General features: G+C 39.4%; 1 protein-coding gene across 1 annotated transcript in view; it reads left to right on the plus strand.

Annotated features, from left to right (window-relative positions):
- f8 (coagulation factor VIII, procoagulant component) overlaps window positions 1-26,651 on the plus strand; it is an 83,957-nt gene that overhangs the window by 12,744 nt on the left and 44,562 nt on the right. Inside the window, exons 3-12 of the mRNA XM_048544030.2 lie at window positions 2,676-2,798; window positions 5,244-5,456; window positions 6,539-6,721; window positions 8,229-8,450; window positions 9,783-10,044; window positions 13,122-13,302; window positions 16,331-16,412; window positions 20,679-20,890; window positions 23,094-23,244; window positions 26,204-26,413. Of these exons, the coding sequence (XP_048399987.2) occupies window positions 2,676-2,798; window positions 5,244-5,456; window positions 6,539-6,721; window positions 8,229-8,450; window positions 9,783-10,044; window positions 13,122-13,302; window positions 16,331-16,412; window positions 20,679-20,890; window positions 23,094-23,244; window positions 26,204-26,413 (1,839 nt within the window). The remainder of the gene's footprint in view (window positions 1-2,675; window positions 2,799-5,243; window positions 5,457-6,538; window positions 6,722-8,228; window positions 8,451-9,782; window positions 10,045-13,121; window positions 13,303-16,330; window positions 16,413-20,678; window positions 20,891-23,093; window positions 23,245-26,203; window positions 26,414-26,651) is intronic.

Consider the following 26,651-nt stretch of genomic DNA (forward strand, 5'->3'; position numbering starts at 1 on the left):
CCACCCTAAATACAAGCCACTTCCTTTAAAATCCTTTGCTGCAGGCTATCAGGTCCTAGTGACTTGACTGTCTTTAATTCCATTAGATGATCAAATATTTTGACCCTTGTGATAGAGGCTGTTACAGGATTTTTACTCCCAATAGCACCTTGCTTACCTTTCATATTTGAGATGTTTACCATGTCCTCCACCATGGAAATCAAAGTAAATATTGCTTTAAATTTTCTGCCATTTTCCTGTTCCAAGCATCAAACCCCAGCCACACCTGCTAGGAGTCCCACTCTCATATTCGCAATGCTCTATATTTTTATAGAAGCATATGCTGTTTTTTTTGTATTTCTTGATCATTTATTTTCATAGTCATTTTTCTCCCTTCTTATTAACTATTTGTTCATCTATTGCTAGTTCCAAGACAAAATTCCCAATTCCCAGACCTATCACAAATTGCTGCCACTTAAGTTTTTGATTGAATATTTTCCTCAACCACTTTTGTTCACTGCGAGTGGGTTATCCTTCTCATTCAGCTCCTCATTTTTTGACCCGAATAATATTTTTCTGAGCACTATGAAATATCTACTTGATTGACTGTCACTGCTCATCTACTCACCTGCCGCTTAGTCTATTTTCCCAGCTTGCTTTAGAGAACTTCCTCTGTAATTACACTTATTTCAGTAAATGACATTATTTGAGACTCACGTTGCTGTCCCTCTTCATTCTATAATGTTGTGAGTTCTACACTCTGCAGTGTCCTTAGCCACATCTCTTATTAATCCTGCCTCATTACACATTACGAGATCCCTCAGTAGAGCCTCGTTCCTCATCCTACTTATATTACTGGTAACTACATGTACCACAGTGACTGGATCCTTTCCCTCCACTCCAAGTTTCTTCACAACCTCAAAGAAATTTCTGTACCTTGGCAGTCAGATGGGCTGCACAGAACTGTGTCCATTCCCATACTGTATTATCCTCTATTACTACTACATTTCTCTTTTCTCCTCCCATTTGAATGATACTCTGTACGACAATGATTTAGTCAGTTTGCTCATCTTTCCTGCAGTCTGTGCCACTACCCACAGGAGCATGAATATCATAGCTGCTGGATACAAAGTTGCTGTTTTTGTTCCTGATTCACAGCATCCGCAGTTCTTTCAGTTTTTACTGGATACAGGCCCTGGCTGAGTCTCCACCATAGCAACATACCTGATCAGGTGGGCATTTTTCTATTTTTACATCGATTTGAAAAGGAAAAATGGTAGAATCAACAGATGGCTATAAGCAGGCAAACCTTTTTTAATGTAGAAAACCACTTTTTCAGTATTTTTAAGCTGTGTTTTCTTCTCGAAGCACTTTGGAGCTGTCCTTTCAGGTCCTATTAAAAATCCAATTTTTTTAACTAGAGTCAGACATGCCTCCCATTTTTATTTATTCTAAGGACAGAGAGAGAGGGAGAGAGAGAGAGAGTACTCACAGATGTGTCTTGCTTCTGTTAAGATTGTTGAGCTCCAGCACAGGTTTGTAGCCTTTTATCATGAATGCAGTTGTAACTTCAGCTCTGTATTTGGATAGATGATAGATGACTGTTAGGAAAACACATTTCACAACTGTTTGCTGTGCTGTTACTTTTTCGGCTTTTACCATACACTTACTGCTGTGAGCAGACTGTCAAGACTAACTTTTAGGGCCCAATTATTGATGCCAGCTTTTAGAATACATGGTCTTTTAGTACTCATATACTGCCTCAATGATGCCATTTATAATTTACTATATATTAGCTCACACAACATAGTTTGGTTCTTCTTCAGTCATATATTTGAAGTTTACTTTCAAAGTTAACTATTTGCAAAGCCACAATAGCGTGAACTTACACATAGAGTCTGGGTTCCATGCTTCCTGACGTTGCTTTATATTACACACATAACCAACTGACTACACTACTCTGTAACACAAGGTGAATGACTGAAGGTGAGGCAGATACATGATGGAACCTCACATATTGCGATGTAACTGTTTCACGGCACAAGTGGAGAATCTGTGCCATAATACAACAGACATTTTCCTTCTGGAAATTTGGAAAGTATTTTCTCTCTGACTTGGGCCTGGATACTGGTTCCCACACTCTGTATTTGTGCCCCAGCTGAGGAAAACATCTCTATTCTCCTCCTACAAGCAATAATTTATATGTCTGCTAGTTATCGGTTACTTTCAGAGGAGTTCAGCAAAGGTGAGACTGAGAAAAATCTACGATATCTGGAAAATTCTATTGTTCAGTGAGAAATGAGCAGTAAGACAAAGTCACTGATCTCAGTTAATTGATCTCTTTCACACTATATCAGGCTGGTTGTTGTTTATTATTCTGAATTTCCACCAGCTTGATCCTTTGCAGCAACTTCCTTGCAAACCCTGCACAATATAAAGAACATATTTGATTAAAATAAATTAAACCAAATAGAGCTCATAGGATAATTTTTGATATATTAAAATGTTTTATTAAGATGAAGGCACTTGGTGGTGACGCAACACATTCTGAGTCCTACCTACTTACTCTTTTGACACTGCCTTATGAACCCAAAACGACAGATAAAACAAAGCAATGTAGGAGTTAAATGCAACACTTAAAACATTCTATTTATTCATTTACACAACTAGATTTAATAGGCATTTGTATTTCCTAGGGATTCTTGGTCCCACAATTCGAGCTGAAGTCAATGACAAAGTGATAATCCACTTTAAGAACCTAGCTTCGCGACCTTTCAGCATTCACCCATTTGGGATCTCTTACTGGAAGATGTCAGAAGGTGAGACCAATGTATTTGTATGATCGGCTTTCAGATAGTTATCTATATAATGTTTCAAAGAAAAGATATCAGCCATAAAGTTGATAATAATAATATATCCATGATATGAATATTTATTATGAATTCCTGTTCACTTACATATTAAATATGTGTCTATTGAAAATCAAGCAGGGAATTAATTTCTACAAAACTCATTTTCACTTTCTTTAGCATCAATATGACTGGCCTAACAAAGCAATGTTACTCATATAGTAATAGCTAATAAATAAGAGCTATATGGTGGTTCAAAGGTTAGCACTGCAGCCTCACAGCGCCAGGGATCCAGGAGCAATTCCACCCTTGGGCGACAGTCTGTGTGGAGTTTGCACATTCTCCCTGCATCTGCCTGGGTTTCCCCTGGGTGCTCCGTTTTCCTCCCACAGTCCAAAGATGTGAAGGTTAGGTGGACTGGCCATGCTAAGTTGCCTGTAGTGTTCAGGGAATGTGTAGATTATGGAGGCTAAAGGGGGATGGGTCTGGGTGGGGTGTTTTGAGGGTCGGTGTGGACTTGTTGGGCCAAAGGGCCTGTTTCCACACTGTAGGGATTCTATGATTAAAAAATCCATGATGATGATATATTTGAGGTTTCAAAACTGAGATGACAATTTAGACTCACATCATTATTTTGAGACAGTGCTTCAAAAAACACAGTCACACCTTTGACATCTTGTGTTGAAGTGTTTGTGTTCAAAGTGTTTGGTTTGAATCCGTAGTCTCCTGATTTCTGAGCCAAGCTGACACAACCACAAAATGCCAGTGACGTTGTGACAACTGCACTTATAATTTCCAAAATACTTTGAAAATATCTCACACAAAAGAATATACGTATTTGCAAGAGTATACAATCCTTTCAAATGTAACCAAGGAAACACTTAAATAAGAGATAACAAAGTGTACAGCTGGATGAACACAGCAGGCCAAGCAGCAACAGAGGAGCAGGAAGGCTGATGTTTCAAGCCTAGACCCTTCTTCAGGAAAGGTTAGCCCAATTGAGTGAACCTCAACTCAATCTTGTTTCAATATCACCATGAAAACGACAGTGTGACATTTAGCCTCACTGTGCCAATTAATAGACTTGTTTGTTTATATTGAATTTCATTGTCATTTGGTCAAATGGTGCTGTAAGGAGGTTAAAGTAGAGTATCATGATTTTTGTAACTATTATTTGGGAGTGAGGTAATTATTCTATTTGCTGGTGGTCTAGTAGGCTGGGCGCATTTACATTCCATTGCTAATAATGGAGAGGGTTTATGTGCATTCTTTCAACAGCAATCAAAACAGCCTTGATTCTTTCTGCTTGTATTGTATTTTCCTGCTTGGCCTGCTGTGTTCATCCAACTCCACACCTTATTATCTCAGATTCTCCAGCATCTGCAGTTCCTGCTATCAAGGAAACACTTAAATTGCCCCATAATGTTGGATGGACTTGCAGAATATGAATGATGACAAGCCTATGCCCTTCTACTTTCAATACCAGTGTGTGTCAGAGTCCTACATTTAGGAGCATTTATATTCTTTCACCAATTTTTCAGACTGGCAAATATATGAGAATCAACAAGCACAAAGAAATTCTCTGTCTTTACATATTAAGCTTTATACCCTAACCCCAATTATAGGAATAGGCTTTCTGTTATTTGCACAACTTGACAGCCTTAAGACAGGTAAACAGAAAAGAATGAAGAATTCTAACTTTGTGGAATTAATGAAAGCCTGAATCCAAAGTCATCAGACTGTTTGGAACATTGGAATACCCCAGTGGGTTGGAACCTACTACTCGAATAGCAGAGAGATAGACATAACCTTTCATACTGCATTGTTAAGAAATGTCTACCTGCATTCAAGTTAAGTGACTGGCCAATACAAGCAGAAAGAATCAAGGCTGTTTTGATTGCTGTTGGATGAATGCACATAAACCCTCTCCATTAATAGCTATGGAACATAAATGTGCCCAGCCTACTAGACCACCAGCAAATAGAATAATTACCTCACTCCCAAATAATAGTTACAAAAATCATGATACTCTACTTTCATCTTCTTTACAGCACCATTTGACAAAATGACAATGAAATTCAATATAAACAAACAAGTCTATTAATTGGCACAGTGAGGCTAAATGTCACACTGTCGTTTTCATGGTGATATTGAAACATGATTGGGTTGAGGTTCACTCAATTAGGCTTACTCAGGCCATATATGCAGACATTTATATTGTCATAGTTCCTAATATAAGTATTAAAAAGATGTCATAAACCATTATGCAATCAATAAAATAAATAAAGTTTGACAGTTTAATAGTTAAGGCGATTTTACTACACATTAACAAACTGGTTATTACAATTCCTTTGCTCCAGAATGTCTGTATATCTTTATGTGAGTTATAACTAATTAAGAACGTTCTGTACCAAGGAGCTTCATACAATGATCACACATCCATGCCCGAAAAGAAAGATGACATAGTGCCACCCAAAGGTGAATACATATACGTCTGGGAAATTACTGACAATCTTGGCCCAATGAATGGTGATTCCAATTGTCTTACCTATGCGTACTCTTCATACGTGGATCCTGTGAGAGACTTCAACTCAGGTTTAATTGGAGCAATGCTTGTATGCAGACAAGGTGAGTGTGAATAAGATGCAGGAATAAGACTGAAATCTGTGTGGGGTGGCATGGTGCCATACCACAACCAATCCCCCTCCCCACCATCACCACAACTCCTCCCTCCATCCGGATGAAGGGCTGAACCAGCCTCTGCCTGCTGTCTCTTGCCCCAGTCAGGCCACTTTAGTCTACCTGGCAGACACATAGTGTTGGACTCCAATAGAGACAGAGGAATGGCCTTTAATTGGCTATTGAAGGGCTTTCATTAGACCAAATCCAGGCAGGCCACCCACCACCGACCAAGTCAGTCACTAAATTCCAGCAGAGGATTGCTGGCATGGAAACACCTTCCTCTGGCACGCAATTGAACAACCCAGCCCATTCGCTGACTGTCAGCTTCTGGGAGGTTTGTAAAATTCCAGCCAACGTTCAACTTTCTCACTGTTAAACTTTGTCTGTCTATTCCAAGTGATATTTTGCAGCAAAGACCACTAGTCTCCATTTGCTGATGTTATCAGATGAAATTGATGTAGCACAGTTTAGCTCTCCCATTCTCTAGCCCTACTACTATTGAACTTAAATCATCTCCTTTAATTCTGCTGCTTTCCTAAACTACTTTTGTCTGTATGGTCTGCTGTTATCAATTAACTGCATATAGGTAAAGTTGCCAAAGTCTCATCAGACCATAGGGCTGCTCTCTCTTCCGAGAGCGAGAGAGCGAGAGAGCAAGAGAGCAAGAGAGAGAGCAAGAGAGAGAGAGAGCGAGAGAGAGAGAGAGACAACTGATGGTAGTTTAACCTGAATGCCACCACATGTCAGGCAAGGGAAGATGTTGAGAAGGAGAATCTTTTGTGGTCACCTCAGCTAGAGCAGGAATTGAACCCATGCTCTTGGTATCACTCTGCATTACAAGCCAGACACCCAGCCAACTGAGTTAACCTGATCTGCATATACACAGGTACAGTTACATACTGTAATCTATTTTCTAAGTCAATGTTATTTAACATTTCTTTTTTGCTTTAACTTGTTCTGCATCTTCAAATAAAAAATATATTATTTGAATGATACAAATTCCTAAATTGGAAATATTGTCACTTCAGGTTCTCTAAACGAATTTGGGAAGCAAATGGATCGGCAGGAGTTTGTGCTTTTGTTCTCGATCATTGATGAGGGTAAAAGCATGTATCTTGAAACAGACAGGATCAGATATAGACTTCCTGGCCGTCAGAATGTCAAAGGGAGGATGTATTCAATAAATGGGTATACCAATGTTTCCTTACCAGGTCAGTACAAACACACATTTCTTAGAGCTGAGTGCTTATTTATTCATGATGGCAGATTATTATTAAGGTGTGAAATTATAATTAAACACAATAATTAAACAAAAAAAAGGCTAATGAAATATTGGAATTTATTACAAGGGTTTGGAAATACAGAAGTGAAAAAATGATACGCGTTGTATAGTGTTTTGGTCAGGCCCCATCTGGAATCTGCTTTCAATTTTGGACTCTACATGTCTGGAAAGTTATATTGAGCTTGAGGGAGTACAGTGCACATTTCATAGAATAATTCTGGGGTTTCAAGGGTTAGACTAAGAGAACAGGTTGTATAAGCCTGGCTCGTATTCCTTCAGTTTTGGAAGACAAGGAGGGATCCGGTAGCAGTGCCAAAAATTATGAAGTATTTGATTGAGTAGAGAAGTTTCTGGTGTGGAAATTCAGAACTAAGGTTCCACAAAAATCTGAAAATTAGAACTAAATTATTCAGGACAGAAATCAACAATGTCTACAGAAAAGGTGGTAGTACTGTGAAAGAGTTGTTTTGAAAGGCTGTAGTGCTGTACTGATTGAAATTTTTATTACTAAGATTGAAGGGCATCCACGGAAATGGATCAAAGATGGGCACATGTTGTTGAGCTGCTGAGCAGCCCTGATCTCGCTGGACAAAATTGCTGACTGCTTCTACATTCTATTAGAGTTAAACGTTCTTATTCACTGATTTACTCCACATGAACTTCCTACATTGCAGCTCGGTAAAAATAAATTTCTCAGCACTGCTACTATCAAGATCTGTTAGTATCAGAAACCTGTTAATATCTGAATAATGTACGAAAATTATTGGAACTGTCCTGTATAAATGTGACTCATGCTGTATTTAGACAGCCCACACGTCAACAACACCCAATAAGTATGACACTACCAGCTTGTAGGAGAACAGAAAACTGTATATCAATTAGGCAAGATGACAACACCCAATAAGTATGACACTACCAGCTTGTAGGAGAACAGAAAACTGTATATCAATTAGGCAAGATGACAACACCCAATAAGTATGACACTACCAGCTTGTAGGAGAACAGAAAACTGTATATCAATTAGGCAAGATGACAACATAGTGAGGTTTTCATACAATAAGCCTCTTACCATTCACTAGGATGATTCTCATCTCGCAGTACAACATTTTATTGGAAAATGGACCTTTTCCTTCTTGATGTTGGGAAGAAACTTACTGGCCATCTCGTGCCACATTGCCAACGTTCCCACCATGTTGTTCAGGATTGGGAAGATTTGACCTATGGATTTTTTTTGGTGCTAGGAATGCCGTTTGGTCTTATTGCTGGAAATGGGTGTTCAGAAATTTTGAATTTCAGTCTCAAGCAAATGCATTTTGGTTTATTTGAAATGGATCTTACTCTACCCTCAAAGATTAACGAATAAAATGCTTAAGGCTTGACTTTCTTTTTATCTGCCTTCAAAAGACATTAATTATTTTGGTATTACTGCTTGTCAGATCTGAATATTTGCAAGAACAAAGTCATCAGCTGGCACTTAATAGCTATGGGCTCGACCCCAGAATTGTACTCTATTTATTTTGGTGGATATGGGCTTCTACTGCGTGACCACAGAGTTGTCTCAGTTGAATTGGCTCCAGCTGCATTTGTGACTGCAGAAATGACCCCAAGTCATGAAAGCAAATGGCTGCTGAGCAGCCAAAACTCAAAACATCAACAAGGTAAGAATTATACCAAGTTAATGCCATGAAACACTGTCTATTTGTGGAACCAGCTCATAAACTATCAGTTCCTTAAACAAAAGGAGCCACATCACTTTGACAGCTTGTCAAGGAACTGTAAAGTTTAAAGTTCTCAACTTTAGTAAAAACAGTAACTGATTTTGCAACAGCTTTCGTACAGGAGTCTGAATATTACCTAGTAGAATAAAATGAATGCCTATACCCAAAAGCCAGAATCTACATGAAATTAGTTTGAGGCAATCCAACAAAGAGATCCATAACTGCTCACAATGTGGTAAATACAGGTACTCGCACTAACACAACATAAAGGTAGATTATACAGGAAATAGAAATGTCACATTGTTGGTCAAGTTATGGCAAGCGAGACAGAGTATAATGTCCATTATTTTGTCTCTAACACAAGACCTAAAGGAGGTTAATAGGACAGTGCAGATTTTAATGGATCTCATACAGACGGTGCTTACCTTCTCTGCTGCTTTTTGACAGATGTGAACGTATTCTAACCCCCAACATTCCCATCTCTTACCTGGGTGAGTACAACAAAATGTCAATATGAGGAAATTGGATTTATACTCAAAACCAAGATGAATCATCTCTGAATGCCGGGAAGATATAAGCTTAAGGGAGGCAGAACTGAGTGGAACCAAATGTGGGTTGGGTCTTTGTTTACCATGATTTCTTTTTCATGCAAGCTGAGGGAGGTGGGTGTTTAAGTTGCCCACCTGTGAGACATTAGAAGCCAGTCTCAGGAAAAGTACTCTGTTTTCCTGGTTTCCAAGTATATCTTTGAATTGGGCAACCCAATAGCACCAGTCAAGATTTGGGCTGCCCAGCAAAATCAATTGAAAGAAACTTATTCTTAGGGTTTAAGAGGTTCAGTTTCCCACTCAACTGCACTTTCAATGGCACATCAGTGCTTGGTCTTTATTGTCAAGCCCATACAGTCAATTTAAAGTATGACAAGTATCCAAATACTTAACAATACTTGCGCTTTCAGCATTTAGGAAAATGAGATTTACTCCATTTTTCTTATAATATTTTGCATTAGAAAGACTTGAAAATCTATTAAGAAAAATACACAAACTTTGAGAAGAATGGAATTATTTCACAAAATTTTGTATGTGGTTGTGGGGACTACAGTGGGCTAACTGAGTTCTTCAAATACAAGCTGACTGATGTTACCGATCAATATAAATGCAGTGACTGGGAATTACTTAATAGGGATATTTTGTTCACGAGAGTGGTCTACTTGCTAGATTGGAAGTACATGACAAATTCTTACGTCTTTCTTTGCTGTTGTTTGTACAACAGCTGGAATGAAGGCTTACATTAATATCAAGGGAATCTGTGAAGAAGATAATGCTTCAATTTGGAAAACTAAGCAAGTGGAAGAGGAGACTGACAGTAATGATTATTATTATGAATTTGAAGATGAGGAGGACAATCACATACAAATTAACTATTTGCCACGAACAACTGTAACCAAAAGCAGGTCAATGGAATGGATTTATTATATTGCTGCTGTGGAATGTAATTGGGATTATGCTCCAACTCTTCCAGACAATGTGAACAGGTACAGTCCGTATCTTCATTAATAACCCTTCAGGTGCTTTCTGAACTATCATTACTTACAAAAATATCATAGGTAGAGCTGAATTTAATCAACATATCACCTACAATAGTATCTCTAATAATGGTTCCTTCCGAAAGAAGTCTCCAAGAGTAGGACAGTATTCAATCAGACACATTTGTACAGAATGTCCACCTTCAGGGTTTGGGAAATAAGTGCTTTATGGGGATGTGCAAAGCAGACATTTAAATGAGCAAGACAATGGTTTCATGGTCATCATTGGATTATGCATTTCAGATTATTATTGAATTCAAATTCCTCCATCTGCCATGGCAGGATTTGAACCTGGGCCCTCAGAAGGTTACTTGGTCTCTGGATTAATAGTCCAGCGATAATAGCACTAAACTATCACCTCTCATGAGGAAATGAGGAACAACGGGGTGAATTTTACCAAAATTTGGTTGAATTTCAATTTCAGGGATTTTTAAGAATTCATTCATAAGATATAGGCATCACTGACTGGGCTAGTATTCATTGCCCATCCAATAATTGCCCCTTGAACTGAATGGTTTATGGGACCATTTCAAAGGGTAGTTAAGAATTGTCCAGTTTTCAGGGAATTTCATGAAGAGGTCCTTTCTGTGAACTCTAATGAGTTAGCTCATACAGTTCTTAGTTGCTCAGCAGTTTACATGTGTATTATGCCTCTAAGGTGCCACTGCATTCACCAGTGATGTAAGCCCCACTGCTTGTACCTTTAACTTCAGGACTGTATTCTGATGCATGCAGTACAAGTCATGTCACACAAATACAGTAGGAGATTGTAAATATGGTAGGCTTACTGAAACCCTGTTCCCCAACACCAACTCCATGACACTCAAGAAAGGCAGCATTGAATATAAACAGATGTTGTCAAATACTTATAGCTCAAAGTGAGAACAAATCAGCTCTGTGCCCTTTTGCAAGCTTGTGAGGCTTTGGATTTTCTTTGAATTGCAACACACAGTAACACTTCAGTGTTGATTGTGATTGCTGCTGTTTTCACAGAGAGAGCTATGATTAATTTGTAATGACCAATGATATAATCCTGATTTTGTGTGGCCAGGAGGAGAGGACATGATAACAAGCTCTAAGAAAGGGAAGAAATGGCTCACAATTTCAAGGTGTTGAACTCAATATTAAGTCCAGAAGGCTGTAAATTGCCTAGTTTGAAGATCAGATGTTGTTCCTCCAGTTTGCACTGTGATTCACTGGAACACTGCAGCATGCCGAGGGCAAGCGTATGGGCATTGATCAGGACACTATGTTAAAATAACTGGTCCAGGTCCTAATTGCGCACAGACATGCTGAAATAGCAGCCTCTGCATATAAAGGATCATTCTCTGCCATTTCAGGCAACCCCAGCAAAACGCCAACACCAAACACATCTTCCCCTCACTCCCCCTGTCGCATTTCATAGGGATCATTCCATCTGGGACTTCCTAGTCAATTCCGCAACTACCACCTACACCACCAGCCCTCTCCCCAGCACCATCCCATACAACCACAGAAGGTGCAACACCCGCCCCTTCACCTCCTCCCTGCTCACCGTCCAAGGGCCATAACAGTTTTTCCAGGTGAAGCAGTATCTCACCTTTACCTCCTCCAATCTGGTCTATTATATTCACTGCACCCAATATGGCCTCCTCTACACTGGAGAAACCAAACGCCGACTGGGTGACCACTTTACTGAGCACCTCCGGTCTGTGCCTAAGCAGGACCCTGATGCTCCCTGTAGGCAGTCATTTTAACACAATTCTTTTAACACATATCTGTCCTCGGCTTGCTGCAGTGTTCCAGTGAATCACAGCACAAACTGGATGAAAAACGCTTCCTCTTCAGGCTTGACACTTTATGGCCCTCAGGACTTAATATTGAGTTCAACACCTTCAAACTGTGAACTATTTCTTCCCTTTGTTTTTTGTTATCACGTCCTCCCCTCACTCCCCAAGTTACTGTCCTTTCAAGTCCAGCAGGAGACACGCCATTGTTCTGCCATTCTCACACTCCAATCACTTAATCTGAACTATCAACATCTTTTCTCCAACAGCACCCTATATCCACTACCTCAACACACGCTCAACAACCCCTGCCCACAGCCTCACTCTCTACAAACTATACCATAAATCCTGTCCCCTCCATACTTTAGCTCTGATAAAGAGTCATGTAGATTCAAAACATCAACTTGCTCTCTCTCTGTGGATGCTGTCTGATCCACTGTAATCTCCAGCATTTGTTGTTTTCCGTCCAGATTCCAGCACGTGCAGTAATTTGTTCCTGCATTTTGGGAATTTTTACCTTCTGGTTTCTCTCTTCTGTCTGGGAGAGTAAGAAACTGCCTATAAATGAGGTGAGAATAGGTGATAATGAGATGTTATTGCATGCAAATAGGCCTCTCACTTCTCATTTTTTTCTGAAGAAGCATGCAGAACCAAAACGTCAGCTTTCCTGCTCCTCTGATGCTGCCTGGCCTGCTGTGTTCATCCAGTTCTACAACTTGTTATCTTACCTCTCACTAATGGGATTATTGTGCAGTTGCCAAAATATTGAGTGGAAAAATCGTACTTTAATCACAATATCCAGAATAAATTTTTCTGACTTTCCCAACTTGCTGCTGCCTAGGGTAGGGTCTGGGAAGATTCAGGCCATTATGTTCAATTTTGCCACAGAATGACACAATAATAAAGGGTAACAGAATAATTATTCTATTCTTTAATTGTAACATTCAGTCTCAGCATCCAAATAGAAAGGGAAAAAGGAAACCGTGGCCCTGAGTGGAGCTAGATGAAATCTATTCAGCAGATCCTCAGTTTTGCAGGTCCCCTTTGTCTATGTCCCAACAGTTTGGCATTAAACAGTTTCAGCAGATTTCAGGAACCTTCCTCTCATGTCTGATCTCAGCCCTGGAATAAGTAATACTCCGAAAAAAAAAACTATGAAAACTAAATTAGAATGAGAAACAGCTAAAGGTGAGGATTGTAAAAAAAATTAATTAAAAGTGCTTCCAAATAGTTCCTCTCCACGTTCATTTCTTCCTATAGCGAGTTAAGACGCAAATTTCTGGAAAGGGGTCCAGACCGAATTGGAAAGGAATATAAAAAGGCTGTTTACGTGGAGTATACGGACAGCACCTTCATGGTTATAAAACACAAACCGAATCCAGAGTCGTCAAAGGGGATTCTGGGCCCAGTTTTACGTGGAGAGGTTGGAGATCGCTTTAAGGTAAGGTACTCCATTATCCTTGGGTAGTTTGTAATAGAAGCAAAATGTGATGACATGGAGCATTCTGCTGAGGCATGTCAACTGAGATTATGATAACAGTGCTTTTTTTAAAATCTATGTTTGCGTTTAATTTAAATGTTGTATTGAGAGAAGTGGCTTTTAGGTAGGTCTTAAAGTTAGCCTGAAACACACAAATGAGTAAGTTGAGTCACCAGATCCATACTAGGTAAATACCCAGACTATTCTTTTCAATGGAAAATCTTCCACTAGAGTCAGTTCTTCTGCTGAATTTTCTTCTAGGTGTAAGTTTGTTTTGGCAATTCTTAAATCTGGTTGAGGAGGAGTGAATTGGTATCTCTCTCGTCAACTTCCTACATTGGCTGCAACAAATATATGTTCTAATTAGCAAGTAGTTGTACCTCAGTCCTATTAATATGCAGTAAACTAGTTCAGCAGAAATAATAAGATGACACTCACAAGGTTTTCTTGAGTGATAGGAACAGCAATTTTAGTAATTGCTAACACCAAGAAAAACATTAAAGACACAACCTCAAATACACACATTCAAAGAGAATAGTGTCAACTACGAAAAAGATAAAAAATGACATTGTTTAAAGTTTTTAAGAGTATTTTTGGGCTGCTACATTTTAACCTATGATCATGATTGGTTAGAAACATTCTGGGTCAACAGCAGCAGTGGTTACAATGAATTGTTCTGAATTCCCAGAGTTTCAATGTTTTTCCAATTCACTTTGGCAATGGGATTTGTCCTTCCTGTATGTGTGTGTGTGTGAGAGAGGGAGAAACCCTTCTAGAGTTCTTGTCACAAATCCATCTCTCCTGCTCTACCAAAAGCAGATCCCTAAAATACAGCTGGTTTGTACGTTCCAATGTTTGAGATTTCTGTTTTCAAACTGGACAGTTGCAAGCAATATCTTTCATCTCTAATATGTGAAATTTATCATACAGATTTAAATGAAGGTAAGTGATGCAGATTTCTTCACGCCTGGTTGGTTTCAGCCCCTTTCAATTAAAAATGTAGTTTTGCTTCAGATTGCTTGATGTTTATTGTTGGCTTCTTGAAGCTAGGTTTAACCTGGAGTCAGATATTTACTATGGCTATTTTTACATCCGTGTTTTGTTTTTAAACCAGTTCAGTATTAGAAACTTGCAGGTGTTAAAAACAGACGATGGAATTCAAAAATTAGTAGCCCATATTTTACCATTATTGTACCACAATGATAGTCTAAAGGCTTCTGCTGTCTGCAATTATTCGGTGATGGCCAGAGTGAGTGGTGTTCTAGCACCAATGTGGTGGTACTGAAGGTGTAAGTGTACTGTCACCCTGAGACAGGGCAAAGTAGTTGATTTACATAGCAGGACAGCTCCTACAGCCAACGACAACTTGCATTAATTTAGTACCTTTAATGTGATAAAAAAAACGTTGAAGGGCACATCGCAGAAGTGTTACCAAATACCATTTGACACTTATCCATATAATGTGATACCAGGTTGGGTGGCAAAATCTTGGTCAGGGATTTTAGGGAGTGGTTGAAAGCAGGAAACAGAGATTGTGAGGCAAAAGGCTTTAAAGGGGGAATTCAAGAGTTTAGGGCCAGACAGCTGTAGGCATAGCCACCAATAAGGTAGACATGTTGGGAAATACGCTTTTGACAAGCCTGGTCATCTCAGTCCATTCCTTCTTGCACTGGTTCTTGTAACAATGAAGCTGGCATTGATCTTATCAGATATTTCTTTCCGCTTGCAATGGTAGATTTAATTGGCCACTGCTATCTCATACAGCAGAAACACATCAATATGTGCTTCAGAGAATGCATGGGCTCTTGACCTTGTTATGCTGTGCCAATAACACCAGCTCCCTCTATTCTGCCTTGATCAGTGTGCTTTGTGTACTGCAGGCTGAATCTAAGCAGCCGTCACCAAGTCAGATTTTGCACCCTCCCAGTGACAAGCTGCCTATAATGAGCACAGTTAGTACGTGTTGAACAAATGACTGTCAACGATCTGCCCAAAAAGCACATACCAAACACCTCTTTGTAATACACACCAACAATGATCACATCGTTCAGCCTTCACTATAAACCTCTGGAACATACTCATATCCTTGCCTGTCAGATTAACTGATACATTTCTTGCTTTGCTCTATCACTTTCTCATGCAATTTATGTTTCCCTTAGGCTAAGGAGACATTGCAGTTCTGTCAACTCCAACTTGGAGAGTCCATCAGTACTGGAAATACCCACAATTCCTGATGTCTGTGCTTTTTCCTACAACCTGAAAGCTGGAGCAATTACTCCAAACCCCAAACTGGTGAATAAGATGGCACACGTGCAGGTGGGGCTGGTGACATTAGCTGGCTGTGACAAGCTTCAGAATGCCAGAGTGCACGTGCTGTGTGTGTGGTGATGTCAGCACCGATACATGCACGGACTATACCCCATTCATTTCATGTTAATTCATTTTTAAAAGTGACGATCAAATCCTCTTACTGACTTGGTCACATCTTCATGCACTTCCTCCCAGCACCACATGCTGTTTCATGAGCGTGGGAGCATGGGACAGGTGGTGGTTCTGGTCGGTACTTCACCTCAGCTGTCTTGTTCCTTTTTAGAGATTGTTCTTCCATTGTGTCGAATTTTAAAATAAATTATCTAACTCACTGCAGAGCTTTATAAAATACTCTCTGCTCTTTTGATTTTCTGCTAAACTTGAAGGTTGTTCATTTTCCTGATGACTTCAGGGATTAATCTCCAAGATGCTAGCCAAAGTGAACACATCCTAACCTAAACTAGATGAGATATGGATCCCCAATGCTGTCATGTTACCAAAATGTCATCGGCCGCCAATCTTTAATTCCGTGCGGTGGTCAAATATTCTGAGTCCCATTGGACATTTCCCATTATCTTTATATTTATAGAGATCCCATTGAAAATTGTTTTATGGAAAACATATTTGACAGCAATTGCTCTCTGCATCTATAAATGTTGTTCTTTTTTATACATCACAGATCATCTTTAAGAATCTTGCTAGCAGACCATACAATATTAATCCACATGGACTGACAGAAATAAGGGTTGACACAATCGAAGGTAAGAAAGTATATTGTTAGAGTGATAAAGTCAAAGCAGCCCCTAATTGGAAAGTATTGCCCTGGCTTTAAATGTTTCCTAATCAACCTGTTGAGGTTTGTTATTATACAATTCTAGAGTATGTGAAACTTGAACCTGTGTCTCTTGGCCCAAAAGGTAGGGACACTACCATGACACCACAAGAGCCCCCATTGTCCCCACTTTACTTAGAACTTGCAAGAATCCTCTGTGATCAAAACATCAGTGTACTTTGTAACAAACAGAACTGCACCAGACTTGAAACATTTAGGTTTCTGCTTTCTCTCTGCAGATGCTGCCACAACTGTTGAGTTTCACCAGCAATTTCTGTTTTTATTTGTTTCAGACCTCCAGCATCCATAGTTTCTTTTCGTTTTATTATGTCAGTGTACCTTGCTATGTTGCAGAAAGAAAAACTATTGCAATGTGGCGGAACACAGGTACATCTTACTTTACAGATTAACAGATTCTTGCAATAGAGATGAAAAAATACCTGAAGTAGTGGCTCAAGCAGGTGATTTTTGGCAACTTGCTTTCTGCTCCATATGTGACTCCAATAATTGTCTAGCAGTCCCCTGAAAACAGAACTGGTTTTTGTTTGAAGCCCTCAAACTATCGCTTCCTAGCTTATGAAGAGAGTTACACTGAATATTTTCCATGGTTATTTACAGTTGAGATAAATCTATTCATATACAGGTTGGTTACAGAATAAAGTGTTTTGAAGAGCAAGACCCTTTGGTCTTTCCTTTAACCTTTGCTTACTGGCACATTGGCACAGAAGAATTTTATAAACAAGGGGGAAAATGACTTAATGGCTTAAGAAGAACCCTCCTAAATATCTCTTTATGAAAGCATCTGCTCAGATGTTTATCATTCCCTTTGATATTGACCACTTGCTGGAACAGTTCCTAAAGACGTATGTGAGGTGCTGATCAATTCAGTCACTGTTCGCAAATCAAAGATCATAGACAAAAGGATTATGCTACCAAATAATTTTCTTTACATGTAATCCTTACCTTTAAATGAAAACTAAAGGCTACATAGATACACAATATTATTACATAACCTAAGCATGCCAAAAGGTTTCTTCTAGAATGAATTACTTTGAAGTAGCTGTTACGTTGGTAGATGAAGCTACCACCAGGAATAATAAAATGAAAATAGCAATTTTATGTTTTTATTATGGGAATATAAGAACTAAGTACACAAATAATGAAGCAACACTGACTGAGACTTCACAAAAAAACAAATCATGGATGGTCTTCAGACTCTCTATTTCTTCCAGGATAAAAGACCTGAACCATCCACATTGACCACCACCACCCACCTCTGCCTGGCCAAACTCATCCTCACTTTGAATTCCTTCTCCTTTAACTCTTCTCACTTTCTTCATTTCAAAGATGTAGCCATGGGTACCAGCATGGTACATCAATGACACCATCAGTGCTGTTTCCCACCCTTGTCCAGAAATTGAAAAGTTTATCAAATTCACTTCCATATTCCACACTGCTCTCACCCTCACCTGGTCTATCACTGACTCCTCCCTTCCCTCCCTCAACATCTGTTTTCATTTCTGGGGAAAGAACTGGTCACTGGTATCCAATGCAAACCTACCAACTCCCACAGTTAGCTTGACTACACATCCTCACACCCTGCTTCCTGTGAAGACTCCATTCTATTCTCCCAGTTTCTCCATCTCTGCCACATATGTTCTGAGGCTGCTGACTTCAACAAGGAGGGATCCAAAATGTTCACCTTCTTCCTCAACTGAGGACTTCCCAGCATCGTGGCTGACAGGGCCCTCAGCTGTGTCCAACCTATCTCCTTCACTTCTGCCCTCACCCCTTCTCTTCCTTTCTACAAAACTGTTAGGGTGTCCTTTGTCCTTATTTTCCACTCCACCAGCATCTATATCCAAACGATCATAAGTCGCCATTTTTGCCACCTCCAATGGCACACCACCCACCATAGACATGATACCTTCCACTGCCATGTCAACCTTCCTCAGGGACAGTTCCCTCTGGAACACTCTGGTCAACTTCTCCTCAGCACCTTCCCATGCAATCACAGAAGTTGTAACATCTGTCCATTTATTTCATCCTTCCTCATTAGTCAGGGCCTCAGAAACACCTTCCAGGTGAAGCAGTGATCTACCTGCACTTCATTCAATCTGGTCTAATGTATTTGCTGCTCACAGTGAGGTCTCCTCTATACAGGGGAGTGGCAACACAGACTGGGTAACTGCTTTGCAAAACACCTATATGCTCTCTGCAAAAATGACCCTGAGCTTCTGGTTGCCTGCCACTTTAACATACCACCATGTTTCCTGGTCAACATCAGTGTCTCAGGCTTGCTGCAGTGCTCCAGTGAAACTCAGCACAAGCAACACATTTTCCATTTTGGGACCCTGCACTCTTCATGCTAATATTGAGTTCAATAATTTCAAGCCTGAATATCTCCCCCCATGTCCTTTACCCACCCCACACCAGGCCTTGAGCTCACAGCCAATGAACTTTCTCACTAATGACCCCCAGTAGCAGCTTTGCTTTCTTGCTAACATTATCTATTCCTTTATCTGCATAATTACTGTATTTTCTCTCTCTCTCTGGGCTCCATCTCCACCTAACATTTACTCACAATCCTTCCACAACCCCTACCTTCAGCAAATACACCAAACTTCTCCCAACTACAATCAGTCCTGAAGAAGAGTCACTGGATCTGAAACGTTAATTTTGCCTTCTATCTGCAAATGCTGCTGAGTTTCTCCAACAATTTCTGTTTTTGTTACCAACTGAGTCTTAATAGCAGATAATATCCATCTTTTTCCTCATCCATATCACAGAAATAGGAAGAACAGCTTTTCTGTAGTGATGACATTGGTACAGAAAATTTATGCCACATATTTAAATGAAAAAAAAATTGCTTTCTTACTTGACATGATTTATTTATGCAAAACTTGTCTACTGGTAACATAATCCATTTCCATATGAGCTTTATCTTGCAAAGGTCAAAGACTTGCAAAATGTGAGCAAGTTAAAAGATATCCAGCTGAGTAAGTGATTTTGTTTTTGGAAAGTTGGATGACTTTTTTCAGATTTTCCCTAGATTCTTACTAATGAGCAATTCTGGTAAATATCTGGATTTAATTAATTTCGTCATAGTAAATAATTGGCATGTGAACTTTGAATACAACTCTCAATTCTCCTTATTTTTACAAATATACGAGCAAGGAGCAAGAGTAGGCCATTCAGCACCTTCAGCCTGTTCCACCATTTGATCTGATTGTAACCTCAAATCCACATTCTTACCTATCCTTAATACCTTTCATCCCCTTGCTCAACAAGAATCTATTTACCTCTGCTTTAAAAATCTTCTAGGGCTTTGCTTCCGCCACCTTTACAGGAAGAAAGCTCCAAAGGCTGACTACACCATGAGAGAAAAAAAAGTTACCTCACCTCTGTTTTAAACAGGCAACCCCATATTTTTAAACATTGACTCCTAGTTCTTAATTCTCCCATACAAGAGGAAACATCCTCTGATATTTACCCTGTTAAGATCTCACAGAATCTTGTATGACTCGATTGAATCACTACTAACTCTTCTAAACTCTAGCCTGAACTGCCCAACCTTAAAATAGCCCAATCATTTCAGGTATTATTCTAGTAATCTATCTTTGATCCATTTCCAATGCACTTATATCCTTAAGTGACTAATACTTCCCACAACATTTCAGACATTGTCTCACCAGTGCACTGTATAACAGAAGCATAACCTTCTGACTTTTATCTTCAATTCTCCTCAAAATAAATGATGACATTATATTAGCTTTTTTAATTATCCAGATGCTAATTCATGCATTAGGAAACTCAGATTCCTGTGCACTTCATTCATTTAAAAACTTTTCTGTTGAAAAATGTCGTAGTTAAGTATGGAACAACATTAGGAACAAAAATATTACTCCCAGACAGAATACACAAATTTCAACTGAGTTAATACATAATGGTAACCAGAACTGCTCCATCTTGCACAGCATCCATATTTCATCTTTACCAAAATGTCTACTTTATGTACTCTGCTGGTCAATGTCCTCACTTGAATATATATCTGAATAGATTGTTGAATTACATGTTTTTAAGAGTTATGGCAGTTAGATTCATATATTGTATTAACAATTTATTTTTTGTTTTCCCCCAATTTCTGGGACCAATTCTGCATGCTGCATACATTCTGGTTGGATTTGCTCTGCAGGTTACAATGTAAGAAACCATATTGTTCAACCCAATAAAACAGTCACTTATTTTTGGAGTGTGACTGAAAATGATGGACCAACCAACTCTGACCCAGGCTGCCTGACTCGATTTTACTTCAGCAATGTGGATATGGATCGTGATATCGCCTCAGGGCTTATTGGGCCTCTGTTGATCTGTGCAACAAACATGCTGGATATCAATGCACGAATGGTGAGGAGAAGCTATGTGTTAATAATTTGAGATTATTCTCCTTAAGTAATACCACACTTCCCCCAACCTTCCTTTCCTGAACATCTTGCATCTAGGAGCATTTAATACCCAATCCTGCCTTTCACTATTATCATCACAGCATCATTTTTTAACATGATCACCTGCATATGAAACTCATCAATATAATTTATTGCATTAACATAAATACACATTACCCCGAAGTTAGATTTTGTGACTTTCTCTCTTATGCTGAACCCACTGAAGACTTTACTACTTTCTTACTCCAGCTTGTCAAGTTAGTTTAAACCTTCTCCAATAACAGTAATAAATCACACTGCAAGGAAATTGGTCCTAGCTCTGTTTAGGCTGAAATCCATCTGGTCTGTGTATATCCCTCTGCCCACAGCCAGACTGAATTTCACTTGAATTTAAATCCCTCCGTCTTGCATCATCTTTCCAGATACATATCCATCGATTTTATCCTATTTCTTAGTGAATTGTGTGTGGCACTGGGACTAATCCAGAGATTACTACCTCTTGAGATCCTTTTTGCTAATTTCCTACCCAAGTTCATACAATTCTATGTTGTTGGTACAAAATGGAACACAACATTTGGCTTTTCACCCAATTCCCACTGAGGGTGTTCTGTAGTCATTCAGTGACATCCTTGACACTTCAACTAAGAAGGCAGCATCTCATCCTAGATTCAAATCTGTAGCTGTACAAACACTAGTCTGTTCACATAAAAATCAAAGTTCCCATAACCACTTGTCTTGGAATCTTTTTTGTGCCCTCTGTACAGCTCAGCAAGTCATAATGCCATGTACTTGGTTTCGGCTGAGGTCCCCAGATGAAACATCACTTTCGTCGGTTTCTACTTGACTGCCCAGTGGTCAACCATTCATTCCTTCCCTGAAAGTTGTGCAGGGTGACTACATCTATAAATCTGTTACCTACAAAGCACTCAACCTCACTGATGCTAGTTGCTGCTAAAGCTCTGAAACACCATGTTAGAGCTGCTGCAACCAACAATACTTCCTGTGCAAATGGTTATCCAGAACACAAGAGGTGCCATGAAGTTCCCACATATCACCACATGTTCATTTGAGACATCAGAGCTGTCTTACCATCCCTCCACCTATTAGATGATTAACATTGCTACTATTAATAAACATTACTACTCAAAATAAAGGCTCACCAACTACTCACTTCCACTTTTTTGGAAAACTAACCGAACATTTGTTTTATTTAAAATTTATCAGATGCTTGGAACATTTTCTAACTTTAGAGAAATGGAAATATTGAAGGAAGAGCCAGCTACAACTAAAGATGTCAGTCCCACATGAAAATACAATGAATTGGAAACTGTAGAGAAATGCAGAATAGAATGCCACTACTTTAAACTATTAGATTTCTGTCAGGTCTAACAATGAATTATTAGGCTACATCATGTACATGTCAAGAAGGATTGATGGTTAACACTTAATTTGGATTAATGTCCTTCTGGAATTTTATTTCGGTTATCTTGTGCAACAGTACAGGCTTTACGGTGGGACTGAGTGATTTATCACTTTGTTTGATTTCAGTGCAGGTGGCATTGGTCATCCCAGCTCAAGATTCATGGTGATGATGGCAGCGAGGGTGATCTGGACATTTTCTTTTCCATTTCATTTTGGTTCTTGTTTTTGATTTTAATTACTGTATTCTAAGATGGTGCCAGGGAGTTACAAATCTGTACACTTGTCACTGTACTCCTGTAAGCTTGTACTCAGGCACACGTGACAATAAAATCAAATCTAAATTCACTCCTTCTTTGGATCCCAAATCCAAGCATCTTTTTATCTCCTGAAATCTTTCCAACTTCCTGTAATCTTAACTTTGTTACTTTCTAACTTAACCTTCTCTTCAATCTGTCAAATATTTAGTCCATCGTCCAGATATTCCAAAAGGATTTCAAAACCCTCAAAAGAAAGTGTAAATAAAATCACAATGCAACTAAAATGTTTTCACAGATTTAGAATGATTGCAATGATTTGACAATCATTGGAGTAGACATGAAATTCTGTTCAGAGGGCCACATTCAGACACTGGATGTAAAGGAGTTGCAAGTACAATTTTAAAACCTGAACTCTCTAGATAAGGCAGGTAATATATCTCCAGTGTGACTAAATGTAGCCAATTTTTTTTTCTATTTTCTTCACAGGTAAAAATTGACAAAGCCAAGTATCTTTTTTTCTCCATCTTTGATGAGAATAAAAGCTGGTATATAGAGGATAATATTGAAAAATATTGTGAGGATCCATCACGGGTGAATCCAAATGATCCCAATTTTTATGATTCCAACCTCATGTACAGTAAGTGATTAATGTTTCACTAACCCAACTCAGCCCTAAATAATTCTCTAAATAGCTTTCAAGCTTTATGTTTCTAAAGTTTGCATTTGACGTTGATATTAACAGCAATTGGATGTTAGGAGGATTATACAATTTGACGTTGATATTAACAGCAATTGGATGTTAGGAGGATTATACAATTGACCTGTTCTAGCTCTCAGCTTAGATTGGGAAGTCCTAGGCCTGGTTTTATGGGTTTCAGTATCGAGTTGCTAAGACAAGCACTTGAAACTGACATCAGTGAAACTGTACTCTGTTAAGAGGCAGAAGGAATGAGCAATAAAGTGGTATTCCACTAGATAGTAGACGATGTCAATAACCTTTATTCTAACATATATTAGGAGAAAACCTTTAGTTTTATATCTTTGGGGTGTGTGTCTGTGCATTTATGACATAAACACTCTTAATTATGATATATACATTTCCAGACAATAAGGATGAGCTTTTGGATTAAATATAAGAGAGACATTGGAGGTGGGCAGGTGCTTAAACCTGCCCTTCAGATTGGCATGCCCATTTCTCCATGCAGTGGCATGTTCAGATCTTAAAATACTCCAAGAAGAGAAGGGTGAGGCATCCTGCCTGCAATGAATAATTGGCCAGTTGAGGCTCTTCACAAACTTGTAAGCTTGCCCAGGCCAATTTTGTTATAAAGCACTGCATGCATGCACAGTGTCACCCACAACAGGGAGGACAAAGCAATGAAATAATGAAAAGTACATAATAATATTGCAACAGTAGCCATAGACAGCATTGATAAGGGAATGAACATAGAAGGCCCATTTTCACAAACAACCACTCAAAGTATTAAGATAATTCTTTGCAACATCCCTTTATTCTTGGTATGGGCTTGAGAACGGAAAGGTTCTGATGGTGGACATGTCTTTCTACATATGGACCTTAGAGATTCATCACTGAGGCACAGGATGACTCCATATTCCAAACGAAAAGGAAGAAAGAACCTCACAAGAAATAGAGAAGTGCTACCCAGAAGGTCAGATCAATAGAGGCAAATCCCTGGGCAGCAGGCATTCGAGAGGAATGAGGAGTTGGAGAAAGTTATGCAGTCAGCATTGGGTCAATCACCTGCGTGCCTTCATGAGGGTTGTCAAAAGATTAACAGAACCCTTGCCAAGGACCTCCCATGACTGTAACATGCAGAAGACCTCCACTTCTTTGCAACCAGGTCCTTCCAAGAATTGGCAGCTGACACTGGTGGCGTCTTACAGGCAGGAGGACATCATTGCATCATGGGGTTGACAGATGCTCCATGCATGGAGTCATATTCCTGTATCCACATATCTGACCATCCACCTTCTAAACCAATTCTCGTTACTCAGTCTCAATTATAGCTCTAGACGAATCTCACATCTGTCCCGTCAATGTTATATTTCAGCACTTTAAGAAATCTAAGCACATGTGACATTTTAGCAATCATTCTACTCTTATGTGTATGTACATGTTTTGTGTGAATCTGGAGTGTTCGTTGTGATTGCGTTTCAAGTGTTCTTGAAAGTAAAAATTTCAGCTTTCTTCACCTTAGAAGAAAGCCTGTCTGACCTTTAAAGGCACAAACATTCACCCAGCTGCAGTTTGTTAATAAGTGGGTTAAAAGGGGAAATATATCTCACATCTGTACAAAGGTACGAGGGCTCAGAGGTTTGGGTGTGTGCACTGATGGAGGTTGTACAAGGAAGATGCCATAGTACAGACACACCCTAATGTGTTTTCTCCCTCTGGAACTTGCTGTCTTTGGGTCAACTCCGCCTCCTCTGCAGCCGGCCCTATAGAACACATGAAAAAAAGGTAATCATGAGATCTCAGCACAATTAATGCAGCAATTCTGCTGCTTAAAATAATGAGATGACAGTTCACTGGCTGAAGAGGACATGGAGATGTCCAGATCTTTTCAGCCCTGTCCATGTTAGGCTGTTGTTGCTCCATCTGCTCCAGTGGCTTGATGCCGTGGCCAGATCAACAGCCATCCTCAAAATGGGTCCATGGTGTGCACTTGGGTATCCCACCACATGAACATGTTCTCTTTCTCTTTGGTATCATTTGTTTAGCGTTTATTTGACCCACAAGCTGAAGAATAATTCTTTAGAAACAATAAGTCTCTCCCTCAATCACTTGCAGATTTTCATTCATGAAAGGTATTTCTGGCAACCCTGTAGCCTACTGGCCATTAGCACTGCTTATAGGTTCTCAATGCTGCAGAGCACACATTCTCTCCTATGATCAGGAAAACTATACATAACTTCAGTCCCCACATATTTTACATTCTCGTGATTGCTGGTCTCAATGCTTGCCTTGTGGGCCTATCTTTGGACTGACTCAGCCAGAACTGCTAAAGTCATTGAAATGTTAACTGCACTAGACCGGATTCCTCTTCACCTCCTTCTGCTGTTTGACTCCCCCCGTGCCATTGGCAGCCTTGGTTTGCAGTCTGCCATGCAGGGGCTCTCTCATGTCACTGACAATGAAGTGGATGTTTCTTCTTGCTGTCATCACCACCAACATGTAGCAACTGAGGAATTAGAGAAATGGTGTGGGGCTTACTGAACTCCCCAATTCATTGCCCCTCTGTTCAACACATCTTTCAACTACTGAGATAAACTGCAATAACTGCAACTTGCCCTTTAAACTGAGCCTGCTACTTCCTCTGAATCGTTTCCATTCTTTGCTGCTTTCACTAATTGGACTACGAGCAGCGAATGAACTTCGGGCAAATTAAGTTGATTATCAATTAAAAGGGCAATATGTGGAACCCAGAAACGAATATCATGCTCGAGTCTCAATTCAGGAAATGAAACCCTATCCCAAATGTTTTTTCTTGACATTTGTGGCTTGTCTGCATTGTTAACATATCTGTATGCTATCTTTCAGGTACTGATCCATATGTGTGCATGTTATTTTGCAGGTATTAATGGGTTTGTCTATGAAAATGTACCCAAGTTGAAGTTCTGTGAGGATGATGTGATTTTTTGGCACGTAATCGTTGGTGCTCAAGACAACTTTGTTTCAATTTACTTCCATGGACAAACTTTTAAACATGATGGGGTGTATGAAGATGTGTTGACTCTCTTCCCACTTTCGAGTGAAACAATCCACATGCACATGGATAACATTGGTCAGTAATGCAGAATCTTGTGCTTAGCTTGCAGGGAAATATAGGGACCCTTCAAATCCTTTGTACGTGATCCTGGCAGTTATGGTGGGATCATGGCTTCTGTTTTAGTTCAGCCCCTGCTTCCCCAGTATGTATGGCAGCAGTGGACTGGGATCTAATTAGCAAACAGTTACTGACAGCTGTAAATTCCAGCATCTCCTCTCTTATGCAGTCAGAAAATTTGATCCAGTCATAATCC

The sequence above is a fragment of the Stegostoma tigrinum genome, chromosome 15, assembly GCF_030684315.1.
Source record: "Stegostoma tigrinum isolate sSteTig4 chromosome 15, sSteTig4.hap1, whole genome shotgun sequence".
Lineage (NCBI taxonomy): Eukaryota > Metazoa > Chordata > Chondrichthyes > Orectolobiformes > Stegostomatidae > Stegostoma > Stegostoma tigrinum.